The 14,290-nt window shown below is 33.0% G+C and overlaps 2 protein-coding genes across 2 annotated transcripts; both read left to right on the top strand.

The window, feature by feature from the left end:
* The first annotated feature begins 970 nt into the window (after positions 1-970).
* LOC107948029 (centromere protein V) lies at positions 971-3,719 on the top strand. The gene is made up of 2 exons (XM_041111219.1): positions 971-1,062; positions 3,299-3,719. Exons 1-2 carry the CDS (start codon positions 971-973, stop codon positions 3,717-3,719), a joined length of 513 nt encoding a protein of 170 aa, XP_040967153.1.
* Positions 3,720-7,385: 3,666 nt separating this feature from the next.
* Positions 7,386-12,489, top strand: LOC107948834 (BEL1-like homeodomain protein 9). Its single transcript, XM_016883487.2, has 4 exons — positions 7,386-8,999; positions 11,204-11,571; positions 11,650-11,710; positions 11,795-12,489. The coding sequence occupies exons 1-4, from the start codon at positions 8,022-8,024 to the stop codon at positions 12,314-12,316; spliced, it is 1,929 nt and encodes a 642-aa protein (XP_016738976.1). The 5' UTR covers positions 7,386-8,021; the 3' UTR covers positions 12,317-12,489.
* The last annotated feature ends 1,801 nt before the right edge of the window (positions 12,490-14,290 follow it).

Genomic DNA, 14,290 nt, shown 5'->3' with positions numbered 1-14,290 from the left:
ATTCCTCAATCAATCCAACCACTTATTAGTGTAAGCCCAAACTACCCTTCTATAAAATGTATTTGCAACCCCAATATCTAGTCCTAGCTAGTTACAACCACTCACCCAAACCTCACTTACAAAGGTTTAATTCAATCACTGATGGTCACTAAACTAACTATAAATATGATAAAGGCAAGCACACCAATTGAACAATATTATAGCTATGGTGAGTAGGGAATATCATATCCACAAGGACTAAAAGTACTAGTAATTAACGTTTTCTTATTATTTAGTCGACAAATTGGGGTGATGTGTTTTAATCTAAAATTACTAAACTAATTTATCTAAGAATGCATCAGAGAATCAAATAGGAAAATAGTCAAAGATAACCAATGAGATAGACAATACCCAGGAAAGAATCTATCTAGGCTTCACCTGTTATTATGAATCTCAATAAAACGATTTATTCACTTGTGTCTTGATCTATAGAAATCCCTAAATTATGTTAATATCTCTTTCAAGAGTAAGAACAACTGACTCTAGGTTGATTAATTAAAATATCTTTTTAATTAAAACCCTTATTGTCGTATTAACTCAATTTATGGATTCCCCTATTACATTTGACTATAATCTGGTAGATTTATGTTATCCTATTTCTAGGATTGCATGCAACTCTATTCAATTATGCTAGATTTATTCTCAAAACAGAGACTTTTGCTCCATTGAAATAAGCACATTAAACATAAAGCAATATCCCAGAAATATTAAAACAAGAAATAAGCATACATAATTGAGAACAAGAATCAAGTATTTATCATGTAAATTAAAAATCAAATAATAAGATTCATCGTAGGTTTCATCTTCCCTTGGTATCTAGGGAATTTAGTTCATAATCCTGAATAGAAACATCTCAAAGTTAGGATAACCATAAGACATAAAGAGACTCAATAAAACTTCGAAAGAAATTAAAAGGAGATCTCCGGTCTTGATGGAGATCCACTTTCGAGTTGATTCCGATGGCGTTCTTCCAGTGTTTTCTTACATCTTCTCTAATTTCCCCCTTAAATCTTCGTCTAATTGGTATTTATAGATTTTAGAATGCTTAGAAAGCCAAAAAATTGAGTTTTTTTTTCCCGTATTTGGAAAGCATGGTGCGATATCGACACGATTGGCACATGGGCGTATGACTAGCTCGTGTGGAAATGCCAAGGCCGTGTGGATCGTGAAAACAGATCTATTTGTCTGATTTTGGCTAATTTTTTGTTCCTTTCTCTCCTAAATGCTCTCCTAAGTATAAAAACATGGATTTAAATGATTAGGAGCATCAGATTCACTAATTTTTATAATTAATCATCCAAAAATGTATTAATAATGGGATTAAAATATGTTACTTTTATAGTTTATCAATCACAATTAATTCTTAAGACTCAGTGTAAAAACAAAGAGAACAATTAGCCAGAATAACAATTCACAACTTTCTACACACCAAAAAAAAAACTACATCGAATGTACAAAGTACTACCTTTTTGTAGACATCCTAGACTATAATGATAAATGCCGAGAAATCTAAATAAACTTGACTTTTTGTGTGCTTTATAATCAATCAATAGATTCCTAAGTCAATAAGAAACTCCTTCCTTAAAATTAGCCAACAACGACGTCTTAAATAATCCAAGTTGAATTCTATTTCAAACTCTTCACACACTACTCCTTTTGATAAGTTCATTTTCGAGAGCATGAATGTTGCATTTTATGAGTCCTATTTGTTTTAAAAGCAATGCATATGTCAAAAAGGTCATTAAATAAAAATACTCAAGTTGTCTTATATTGTAATTGACTAAGTTCGTTACTGATCAAGTCACTGAGCAAACATAGTTAGACAGTCGTGGTCCTAACAACCTTCTTAATCACTTCACATCAAACAATATAATCTACTTTTTATTGGTCTTGGTGAAAACCATGAATTTAAAAAAGAAGATAAAAAAAGATAGAAAATGTCTTTTTTTAATACTTTTGATCAAAGCCTTATAAGTGAATATCTAAGAAAAATTAATTTTACACAAATATGATTGATAAATTTATAATGTTAAAATTTATTTTAAGAGGATTAATTTGATTTGATCACATATTTACACACATACACATATGATTTTATTGGTGAAATGACTCATCAACGATATCTTGATTTTATTAGTGGAATGCCTATTACAGGTGTTGCTGTTTAGCTCTCTATTCCCACTAATCTCTGGATAGAGGTTGAATACCATTCTTTGCCCCAACCTATGAATTGCCCATTCATAGCTCAGTAGGAATGCTGAAAGATTACTTTTTCATTTTTGCCTTAATTTTTTTCTCATAATTCTTTCTTCACTATCAACTACAGCCTCCACATTCATTTCTTTCTCCATTTCCAAAGCCCTAAAACACCATTTCCCCTCACCAACTTCTTTAATCTTTTCCACATAGGAATCGAGACCGTAGAAGTTTTTTAATTAGGGGCAAAATCTTTGGCAAGGAAAAAAAATCTTGACTCAATTGAAGAACACCAGATCATAGAATTGCTAATCAATCTCTCAGTACTGATTCAGATTTTCTGAACCGAAAGCAAGTAATTTTCAAAGGAGCTTATGCAGCATAGGTAACCCTAAAACTAATGATTATTTTGATTTTTGCTTATGCAAATTAGTATGTCGAATCACGTATTTATTTCCTTATTTTGGGATCAAGTTTTTTCTCAAATGAAATAGGTTTTTTATTTTATTTTTTAAGTGCTATAAGCTATTAATTTTTGGGTTTTTTCCTTTTTATGTAAGGTGTTTTAATAAATGTTTTTTCTCTTAAAGATGAAAAATTGATGGTGTTGTTGTGTTCACTTTTTCATTGGTTTATATTTATGCATTTTTGTAGGGTTAAAAGAAAAGTGGAAATGGTTCATTGCATGATGGTTCTTAAGATGCTATTGCATTTGAACTGAGTTATGAAAATTTGGAATTAATGGTAGTGATGGTACTTAGGATGGTACTACATTTGAATTGAGTTTTGAAGATTTAGGATTAATGGTAGTGACGATACTTATGATGCTACTGCATTTGAATTGAGTTTTGAAGATTTGTGATTACAGGTTCATTGTGTTTAGATTATGACTAAGCTATGAAGATTACAGGTTCATTGTGTTTAGATTATGACTAAGCTATGAAGATTTGGGATTAATGGTTTTATTACATGATGGTTGTTAGGATGTTATCGCATTTGAACTGAGTTACTAACTACAAATCAGCTTTAGGATAAACTTTGCACTTGTCTTGGTTGTTGTCAGCATAGAATCCAAGTTAGTATTTCACGATGGCGATTGCCACTATAAGAAAGTAAGATGGAAAGTCCAAGCACCTACTAGTGTTATTGCTAAGAAATTCAACTGTTTTGACTATTTTATGAGAGGGAACACTCATTTCATTGTCTCGCGTCAATGGTTCGAGCTTTTGGGTGATTCAGACCAATTCACTATTACATACACTTTCGGAACTCATACCGCAAAACATATATTCTGTAAGTTTTGTGGAATAACTTCATTCTATACGCCATGGTCGAACCTCGATGGGATTGCGGTGACACTCATATGTTTAGACATTGGAACGTTTTCGCATGTTGAGATTCAAAATTTCGATGGCAAGAATTGGGAAAACTTCTATAATCAGAATGGCATTGCTTTACAATCCAAAATTCATTCCACCAAGTAGCTCTCATTTCAAGTTTACAAATGGCTTTCATAAAAGAGGATTGCCATTAATTTGATTGTCTTTTGAAAATGCAATCATCTAGCTTCTACTTTACATCTGCTATGTATTAGGGCTTCATGGAACTGAATGCTATATGTATATGGTACCTGTGTGTCTGTATGAATGTATATGTGATTTCTAACTTTTGATCCTAAGTTGGTTGCCATGAAACATTTTAAAGTAATTTAGTTATATTTAAATATTATTTTTAAAAAAACTGTAATTTTTGTTTAAGACAATATTATTTACTAAATAAAGAGCCAGTTTTGTTGAATGAAATTTGATAAAGAAATGAATTTCAGGTTTTTTATTTGTAAAGATATTTGTAATTTCTATTTTGTGCTTAGCAAAGATTCTTAATATGTATTGTTCATCTTTCATTGGCAGTGTGTTATTGATTCCTCTTCTTTTTTGGCTTGCTTGATTGCTTCATCCACCCACAATTGAGTCATTCATTTATTCACTGAATCACTGTAAGTTCTGTTGTAATTAAATTCTTTAATTTTGTTTTACTATTTTTGAGATTATTATGGAAGAATTGTGATCATTTTACTATGATTTGAAGATATGTAACACTTTAATATCTTGTAGTAAGTCTACCTTTAATAGTACAAAGTGATTGGCGTAAAAGAATTACTCTTGCAGTAATTATTTGAAGATATGTAACTTTTTGTTAATGCATGAACATTATGTTTTGATGTAAAATATAATTCTCAAATTATTTAATATTTCTAATATTTTGCTTTTTGATTTAAAAGATAATTAAATTATTTGTTTCGCTAATAATATTTTTACCACATTAAATATACATTGAAGTCTAAAAATAATAAAACAGATTATATATTATTTTTTATAATATTATATATACTATGGTTTTTATTAATTCATATTTTATTAATAATTATATTAACAATATTATTAAATTATATTTAATAGTAATCTTATTAATCCCAAAGCATTAAATGGTTTGTGTCCCTCTACATCCACCTGGTATGTCTATCAGTTTCTTTCCCTTTGTTTAGTAGTTGTGAGTGGTTCACTTTAGATCTTATTGGTGTTCCACTACTCTTTTCCACAAAGGTGTTGGACGCTGTGATGGAGGTGCTTATTGTTCTTGTTCTACCAAGGAAGGTGTTGTCTAAGCTTGTTTTACCTGGGAAGATGCTTTTTCTTTTCTTTTTTTTTTTATCCTGCCAAGGTTTCCGATTAGTATCAAAGGTTCAGAAAAGTTTGTGCAAATTCACTTGGTTTCAAAACCTTTTAGAGTTTGAAATGTATTTCAATGGCAGTATAAGGTTCGGGAAATGATCCGCTTTCTTGTATTTCTGAGAAATAAAAGCTTTTTAGTCAGTTTTCAATTTTACTAATTAATGCTTCTTTTTTATAAATTATTTTTATTTAAAATAATATTTTATTATCATTTGAATTATATAAAAGTCACTTCAATAATAATATGTTAAAATTATGTGATGTGTCTCAATTTCATTTATTGGAATTGCCACATACATTTTTTTTTTAATGTTGTTACATTTTGAGTCAAAATGTATAATAAAAGTAAATTTCATGGACAATTTCTGGAAGAAAAAAAAAACTTTTAATAGCGTACCCAGGAATCAAAGGGTGATTGAGGGACCATTTTACTAATAAAGTCTCTCTCTTTATACACGTACACAAGGACAAATCCAAAAATACTTTGGACAAGCCCTCTTAGGTTGCTCCTAAAAGAGTCTGCCTTTGTTCATATATTAGCTAAATTGCTTCGGGGGAATCAATATACATCTTATTCGAGAATGATTCATAAACAGTTTAAGATTTATCAAATAAATTAATTTTTCGATAGGCTAATCCCCTAGTACAAGTTTTGTATGAAAAAATAAATGATTTGTTATGAAATATATTTTATTTCCATAGATGAGAATTAAACCCACTATTTTAAAGGATGGAATATCACTACACTACACTACACTTCATAATTTATCAAATAAATTATTTATCTTATGCAAACAAATTATCTCATAATACGTTTTGTAAAATAATAAGGTAAAAGAATATATCATAATGAATAAGACAACTGTAAGTGTAAACTCATTTTCCTTTTCTGAAAACTTTCAAACCCTAGCTCTTGTTTGGCATAATGGTTCGCTAGGTCGTTTGCCACCCATCTTTCCCTCGATTGGTCTTCATCTTTCCACCCTCTTCCATGTCAAGCCTAAACTTCGGTAAAGACTTTTTAAAGTTTGCATCTCTTGATTTAAATAATTTTTGAGAGAAATGACCACTTAGGTCAAAATTTAAAAGTTTGGACCTAATCTCGAAAATTTCTTATGAATTTAAAAAATAAAAACAAATTAGAAAGTTATGTTAGATGTAAACTTAATCAATTATTAATGAGTTGATGATTTCGTTATATGAAACCATAGCTAGAAGAAAAATAAACACTTCAACTGTAAATATGCCACATAAAGATCTACAAGACATCAATGATTTCATTTACTTTTGTCCAGGAAATTTAAAAAATGATTTTTGGCAGGTTACACGATTATATGGTGCAAAACTTTTATATATAAAAATACAGATATAGAGACAAGAGAATCATATAATATAAAAAAAAAGGCAAATATAAAATAGGTTCTAACATTAAATTTCCTGTGGAATAAAGGTTAATCATATATCTTACTTTAGCATCAACTACGAGTCCCTTAATATAACTCTTAAAAACAGAAAAATAATATATACACACATTGATAAGATAAAGTATATATACTTGTTCAATGTTAGGTTTATTTAACTTTTATTTGTGGGAATTTAAATAAAATATTCATTTTGAAACATGAATTCATAAAAGAAAATGTATAATTGAATATAACTCTAAATTTTTTTTATTTTTCTATAAATAATGATTTTTAGTAAATTTATAATTGAATCGAGATTCATTTGATTAATGAGTGACATCATGATAATCTAAATTGTATCAAGTTAATCGTTTGGTTGAAATAAGAATTGTTAGGGTACTAATTTTGAGAAAGATTTTAGATTAATTGAATTGAGAGTTGATATAAATTAATATAATTGAACCGATTTTTAATATTTTATTAATTTATTTAATTTAACTCTTTAAATCAATGAAATTAATTAAATTATTGATCATTAATCTAACTCGAATTGGATGTGGTTTTAAGTAAACAAGATATATTTTGTTAAAGTTGAAAAAGAAAACACAATAAGTTGAGAAAATAATAAAGATTAGAAGAAAGAAAACATCGTAAAGCGAAAATCGAAAGCATTGGAGGGATAGATGGGATTGAGTGTTAAGATCGGCAAACTCAGCCTGTCTTTCATTCATCAATCTCCTCACGTGCGTCATCACCTCAGAGGCAATGATCGTTTTTTACACAATAAACCAAATTTTCACATCTTCATATTTATGAAATCAAAATAATAAAATAAAATAAAATAGGTTTTATTTTTTTCATAAAGATATGAATAGTCAGTCATAGAATATAATAATAAAAAAAGCTACTTTTTTTTTTCTTCTTTTTTGATTTGCTGGTTAGAATAACCCCATAGCATAAAACACCAAAAGAATAGATAAAACGACAAAACATCTCCCCCAACCTTTGTCAGAAATATCTGCAACACAGTTAGTTCAATTATTACCGCAAATAGCCGGTCATCTTCCGGTCTCTCGAAACCCTATGATCACCAGACGTTCGAAGTGGTCAGAGAGAGAAAGATCACAGAGAAAAAAAATAAACAAAGATTCCGTTCGAGTGCCGGTGTGCGTTTTTTGAGTTTGAGAGTGAGTGGCTAACATGACATTGAGTTCATTTCTTTTTGTGTAAGGAAAAAAAAAAAAAGAACCAAGGAGAAAGATGTGTGAAGTTTTTTAAGTCCCAGGGCCAAAATTTCTGTATTTCTTGAACGAATCAGTTGTTAACTGCACCAGCTTTCTCTTCTCTGCCATGATCAACCTTTCATTAAATCATTTACAAAATATAACCCACACCTTTTATCTTTTTCACTGTTTTTTCTCTAATCAAATCCTTTTTTAATATAAAACCTTACAATATCAAGGATATAGTCATCTTGTTCTACCTATTTACTTTCTCTCTTTGGTTGCTGTTTCTCTTTTCTGTACCCTTTTCAATAAATTTCATTTTTTTTTCTGGGGGGTTTTCTTGTAGACTGAAACAGTAAAAACTGTGTGTGTCTATCTCTTAGAGTTTCAGCTAGAGAGTTTTTTTTTATTGTTTTTGTGTGGCTATGGCGGAGGGTTTCGAGCCCTACCATGTCCCACAACAAAGCAGAAGAGATAAGCTAAGAATTGTGGCACAAAACCACTCAGCTTGTGTTGAATCGACGGCTGTTACACTTTCAGGCTGCTCAGGTCTACTTCCTTTGTACGAGGCTTCTCTTCTTTCCTCCGATTTGTTGACTTGCGCTGCCAACGCTAGTGCTACCCATGACTTTCACCATCACCAGGCCAACCAGCTTTCGGCTTCGGCTTCTGGTAAAAACAGTAGCCTCGTTTGTGGAGTTAAAGGTGTGAATTCCATGGGTTTTGTTGGTGGGGTTGTTAATGGTTCTTCATCAGCTTCTCATCATCACCCTTATTTGGACGGACAATCGTCTTTACCCGTGAACCCTAGCTCTATTCATGATATGAATAACAGCCCTTTCCTTTATACCCCGCAAAACCTTCAAACCATAAGAGATTTTGACGAGTCTTATAACAGTGGTGGTGAAGTCGTGGTTTATAAACCTGAACCTTTGTCCTTGAACCACGAGTCCAGTGCCACTGCTCAGGCCTTGTCTCTTTCTTTATCTTCTCATAATACCCACCAAAACAATCTTCCTTTGGAGCTAAATCTACAGAGATACGGGTCTGCTATCTATAGTGACAAGGTCACTGACAGTGGCTATGTGGTTCCAAGCATTATTCGTGGCAGCGCTTCTACGTCGAATGAGGTTTCCAGGGGCTCCCTCCCTCTCGGGCCTTTCACTGGCTACGCTTCGATTTTGGAAGGATCCAGGTTTTTGAGGCCCGCCCAGATGTTATTAGAAGAGCTTTGCGATGTGGGTAGGGGACTTTATGCTGAAAAAATGACTCCTGATTCTTCTTTGATGGACCCTTCATTGCAGAATTTGACTGGTACTGGAATTATTGATGATTCTCTCAGTGGGGGGGATGGTGGTGAGAGTAGAAGAAAGAAGTCGAGGCTAATTTCAATGCTTGACGAGGTTAGCTTCTCATTTTCATTTCTTCTGATTTGGGCTTTGATATATATGAATGATCCGGCATGCAGTTCATTTTTGATGTACTTTTTTTTTGTTTGGGTTTTCATGGTTGGCAGTCCTGGTTTTCTGTTCTGCGAAGTTGGTCTTAAAACGGTAGTATATTAGTTTATTTGTATCCGTGTCTTTATCCCCCTTTAAAATCTTCCTTGAAGATGGTCTCTTTATGAAACTCGAGCGTTTCTGTCACTGTAGAAGTCATCATCCAGTATTAAAATAAACAATGTCAGATACTTTTTAATGGCTTTAAGTTTAGTCAGTGCTTGAACCAACATGCAATCTTGGGTGTTGCATGCATATTTGTCAGTAAAGTATACTCTACCTTCATCCATTTTTAAAAAAAAAAATGAATGTTCCCTTCCCTCTGTTGTTTACGAGCCTTTCCTCGATTGAATACTACGTGAATTAGATTCTTGCATTTGATGAATGGCCTCTATGATCACCAAAAAAAATTATCCTTTTATGTAAAGGTGATAGTAGGGAATATATGCATTAAGATAAGTGTTAAAAAATGCTTCACAACCATAGAAAGAGTTCTAATAAGTGACAATGTCACCAATGTTTGGGGCTACTTAATGTGCTTTTTAAGTGATTGAAGGAATCCATTTGAAAAGATTTATACTCAAAAAAAAAAAAAGGTTTGTGGAAAGCATAATTGGTTATTCCAGATCTACAGAAGACAAGTGCTATAGCTTCATTTAGTTACTATAACACTGGTGTCTATGTAGATTACTGATCTTATTAGTCCTCCACTTTTTATCTAAGTATTGTTTTTAAGAGTTAGGGATAGTTAACTGGTTCCTTAGAATGCTTATTGTAGTCAATAAAATGGCAAACCAAACACCTTGAAATTTAGAATTTGCTACTTTATCCGGAATAACAGGCGTTTGCAGTGCTTTAAATGTTTTGATAAGCTACTTTGATAAAATAATAATACTGAATCATGAGTTTAGTGATTCATGTTTTGGTTGGGCCCAAGAGAAAAGCTTCATCAAACTTAATGTTATGATGACAGAAGGCTTCAGACTGCTTATCTTTTTAGCTTTTGCTTGTTGAATAAATCTAAGTGATATGTATTCTGAAAGTCGGGGGGAATTATTTCTCTCAGATGTGATAACTTTCCTGTTATTGTATTGAGAATTGTCTGTTCTTGTAACTGTTAAGTATTGTCTTTGTGCTTTTAGCTTGTTGCACTTCACTGTTATCCGGTCTGTGATTTGAAGATGTGTTTTCTTCAATTTCATATAAAACTCTTATCAATTTCCTGAAGCTAATCAAGCTGTGTCCTTCATGGTCTCTCCGTCGGGACATAGAATAGACGAGTAATTGCATGTTCTAAATGTTTGATTGTCTACCATGAAATGGTTTATGCCATAAGTTCTTCATGGGGCAATATGTTGGCTTATAAATTATAATATTTTCTAAAGCTTTCAAGCACAAGTTTTAAGATATGTACTTTAAATGTTTGAATAATGATTTATAAAAGATCTAAATAGTATGTATGACCATCGAACTTTCTGTTTTCATTCCATACGAAGCATAGTTTATTCTTAACTTATTATCCCCAAGTGGGTGCTCCTCTGGCCCTCATTTCCTATTACAAGTAGCTAGAACAGTTCGATGTGATGAACTGAGCCGGTAAAATAAGGGGGTCATGTTGATACAGTTTTGCTTGGCAATTGGTTTGGTGCTTCATGGTGGAAATTATGTACTAGCGTAAATCCTACATACTGGTTTTCACTTCATAAGGAAATTGTTTGGGTAGTTGACCAAATGTCAAAAGTGCATAGCATCAAAACAAGTATCTTGTTCTTTCAAAATAATGCTGTTGTCTTCACTAGGTGCATCAAGCTTCAGCCTTTTCGGTTTGCCTTTGTTTAATGGTTTGATCTATAGTTTACTGTATTTTCTTCCACTGGATATTGTTAAGGGTTCAATTTCTGTTACCATATTTAGTTCACAATGACTTTATTTTTAATTTCTTGTAAGGAACTGTGTTTATTGTTGATTAAAATGAATTTTTAGACTGGATGTTACCACTCAAGATCTTAAAAATTCCTGAATCGGTGCTTTTTGATTTTCAGAATCGTACACCCTTTGCTACTTGTTAACCATTTTGCAGCTTTTCTGACCATCTTTATCATTATCAGGTTTACCGGAGCTACAAACAATATTATCAACAGATACAAGCTGTAGTTGCATCGTTTGAATATGTTGCCGGACTGGGCAATGCTGCTCCTTACGCAAACTTGGCTTTGAAAGCCATGTCTAAACATTTCAGGTGCTTGAAGAACGCAATCACCGACCAGCTTCAGTTCATTAATAAGCCTCATGGTCAAACAAGCCCGGGAAAAGATGAAGGTCCAATGTTTGGAAACACTGAAAGAAGCCTTTATAACCGAGCTGTTCATAATGCTGGGTTCCATGAGCACCAACCTGTTTGGCGACCTCAACGAGGCCTTCCTGAGCGTGCTGTAACTGTACTTCGAGCATGGCTATTTGAACACTTTCTACACCCGTAAGTACCTGAATTGCAAAAGTTAACCTGGCATTGGTAATTGATTGGTTTTTTAAACTTTTTTGTTCAATGTTTCAGTTATCCAACTGACACAGACAAGCTTATGTTGGCTAAACAAACTGGTCTATCACGGAGCCAGGTTTGCCATTTATCATCATTTTTGCGTTCTTTTATATTATCATTTTGCAAACATTAACTTCGAAAGGATACTGTTGTAAACCAGGTGTCGAATTGGTTTATAAATGCGAGAGTGAGACTTTGGAAGCCAATGGTAGAGGAAATACACATGCTCGAACAAGCTCAAAAAAATTCGCAAAAGGAGGCTAGAAATCCGAACAAGTCAAGTGACCATTTGTCTTCCGCAAACTCTATCGCACCCGAAAACCCATCTACCTCTTTTCAAAGGGCTCAGGATACCCCATCAAAGCGCACAAGAAGTGAACCACTTTCCGATATTCCCCTTGGAAGTGAACCACATAACTTGACGTACAACAGCTTATCAAGCCTTCCACATGTTGGTATGGGTGTTAGCATGGCTGGTGGGAGTAATGGTGTCTCCTTAACACTTGGTCTTCATCAGAACAATGGTATCAGCTTATCTGAGCCATTTCCTTTTAATGCAGCTCAGCGGTTTGGCCTTGGCCTAAGCAGTGAGGGGTATGTTATCGGTGGTTATGAATCACAAAATCGGCATTTTGGCAGGGATGTTATGGGAGGACAACTTTTACACGATTTTGTAGGTTGAAAAAATGTTTCAGAGAAAAAAAGCTTTCTGGTCATTATTTAATTGGACAGTATATTATACTAACGAAGTTTCGAGTAGATTAAAGCCAATATTGATTACCAGAATGCAAGCTGATTGCCATCTATTTACAGTGTAAGATCTATGCCATCAAATCAAGTCCATATTTTCTTTCAGAAAATGTCTGCCGGGGCAAAGATTATTGGTGTCAAATTCTTGTGTAAAATTATAATTTACATGATAGAAAATATAAACTCCTCAGGCCGTCAAATCAAGTCTGGCCTTAGAATATGCATGCATGGGTTCCATTATAATAATTCATTGTTGTCGTTTCAAAGGCAAGTGAATACTACTGACTATTTCTTATCCCTGTTTAAACTGAGCACCTTTAATACAAGTAGCTTGGCAGGGCTAAAGCACTTTTGATGGAGAAAGTTGGAAATTCAGGTTTATAAAGAGGGGCGAAAAACAAAATGATTTAATCCTGGTCAAGGAGATATATAATATGGAATATGGAATGTAATATAATAATACAAAGTTTTGGGAATTTGGTTAATGTAGTTGCATGGATGGTGGGTAGGGTTGTCCACTGGTGAATGTGGCCTCTAAATTCTTCAGTCTTTTCAGTCTTTGATTATATTAATTTATTCGAATAATGGTATCGTTTTGGTTGAGGTTGAGGGCAGGCAGTGGCAAAGGGAGAGCCGCCTCGATTTCCACTCATACGCTGGGGTCCCCCCGAAAGAGGCGGGGGAGGGGGAGAGACCGTAAGGTGAAAGGTTATTTTGTAAGGGTATACTTTGATTCAGATAGTACACAAGTTGAGAGAGGAAAGCAGGGGAGAAGCTGTGGTCCACTGGTAGATGATTGGTGAAAGCTGTGAAGTTCAAAAAGAGTGCAACTGCAACACTGGCAGGCCTTGGTGCACTGCATGCCTTTTGCAAAAAAACATTGCTGTTGTTGGTGCTGTGGGGTTGATGTTTGAGCTTAAAAATCAAATCAAAAGCAGCTTTCTTTCTTTTGATACGTTGTTACTGTGGTGCAGCTGTTGATGATATTAGGAAACAGATTAGCAAATCCAGGAGTTAGGTTAGGCATCTAATCATGTTTTTATTTGTGGGAATTAATCAAAGGTTGGTAAAAGGGAGAGAAAGTAAATTCTCCATATACCAAAAGAGGATTTGGAAAGCTGGCGGTTGAGTCGAGGTAGGCTCCAGGACACCATCAATGGCTCATTTGTTGCTCTACTGTTTCCATCATTTGAGTTAAAGTCTCACGTTGTATTCTTTTCTTTTTCTATTTGAAGTGTTAACCAAACAAATGGTACTGGCAGAATCCTATTTCAAACCGTCTAATCTCTAGTGGATGAGTTTTTTTTTTTTTTTGCTTCTTGGAGTAATAAAAACAAGCCCATGAAGATTGTATTACAGCCACAGCCCATCTAGCCCTTTGCCTCCATGGCCTATTTATGACAGACCTCAAGCTCCTTTCCATTATAGAAACAAGGTGATTATGCCAGGTTGGTCCATTCAAACCATTGGCCTTTGTTTCTATGGCAAAGAATCTTGAAAATTGTATTATTCTACAAGTTCTTTAAAAAAAAAAACAGAAAAGAAATTGATAAAAAACTAAAAAGTAGTCACCCAACTATTAGTGTGTTTCTATTTTGGTCGCCTAATTTTCAAAATTTTAATTTAGTTACTAATGTTTTAGATTATTTTTATTTTGGTTACTCTCCATTAAATGGTTAATGGAAGTGATGATGTGACCTTTTTATTATTGTTATAATAACATATTTAGTCTTCAATATTTACACGATCTATCAATTTGATCTTAATTCTAAATGATTCAATAAATTTAACCCTTCAGATTTACAAATTTTATCAAATTGATCCTAAAACACATATAATTAAATATAAATATAATTATATTTAAACACACAATTAAATATTGATAAATTTATATGTAAATTAGTAA

Source organism: Gossypium hirsutum, chromosome A04 (genome assembly GCF_007990345.1).
Source record: "Gossypium hirsutum isolate 1008001.06 chromosome A04, Gossypium_hirsutum_v2.1, whole genome shotgun sequence".
NCBI classification, from domain to species: domain Eukaryota; kingdom Viridiplantae; phylum Streptophyta; class Magnoliopsida; order Malvales; family Malvaceae; genus Gossypium; species Gossypium hirsutum.
The sequence above is the reverse complement of the archived record's forward strand: the minus strand, read 5'-3'. Positions and strand labels throughout refer to the sequence as shown.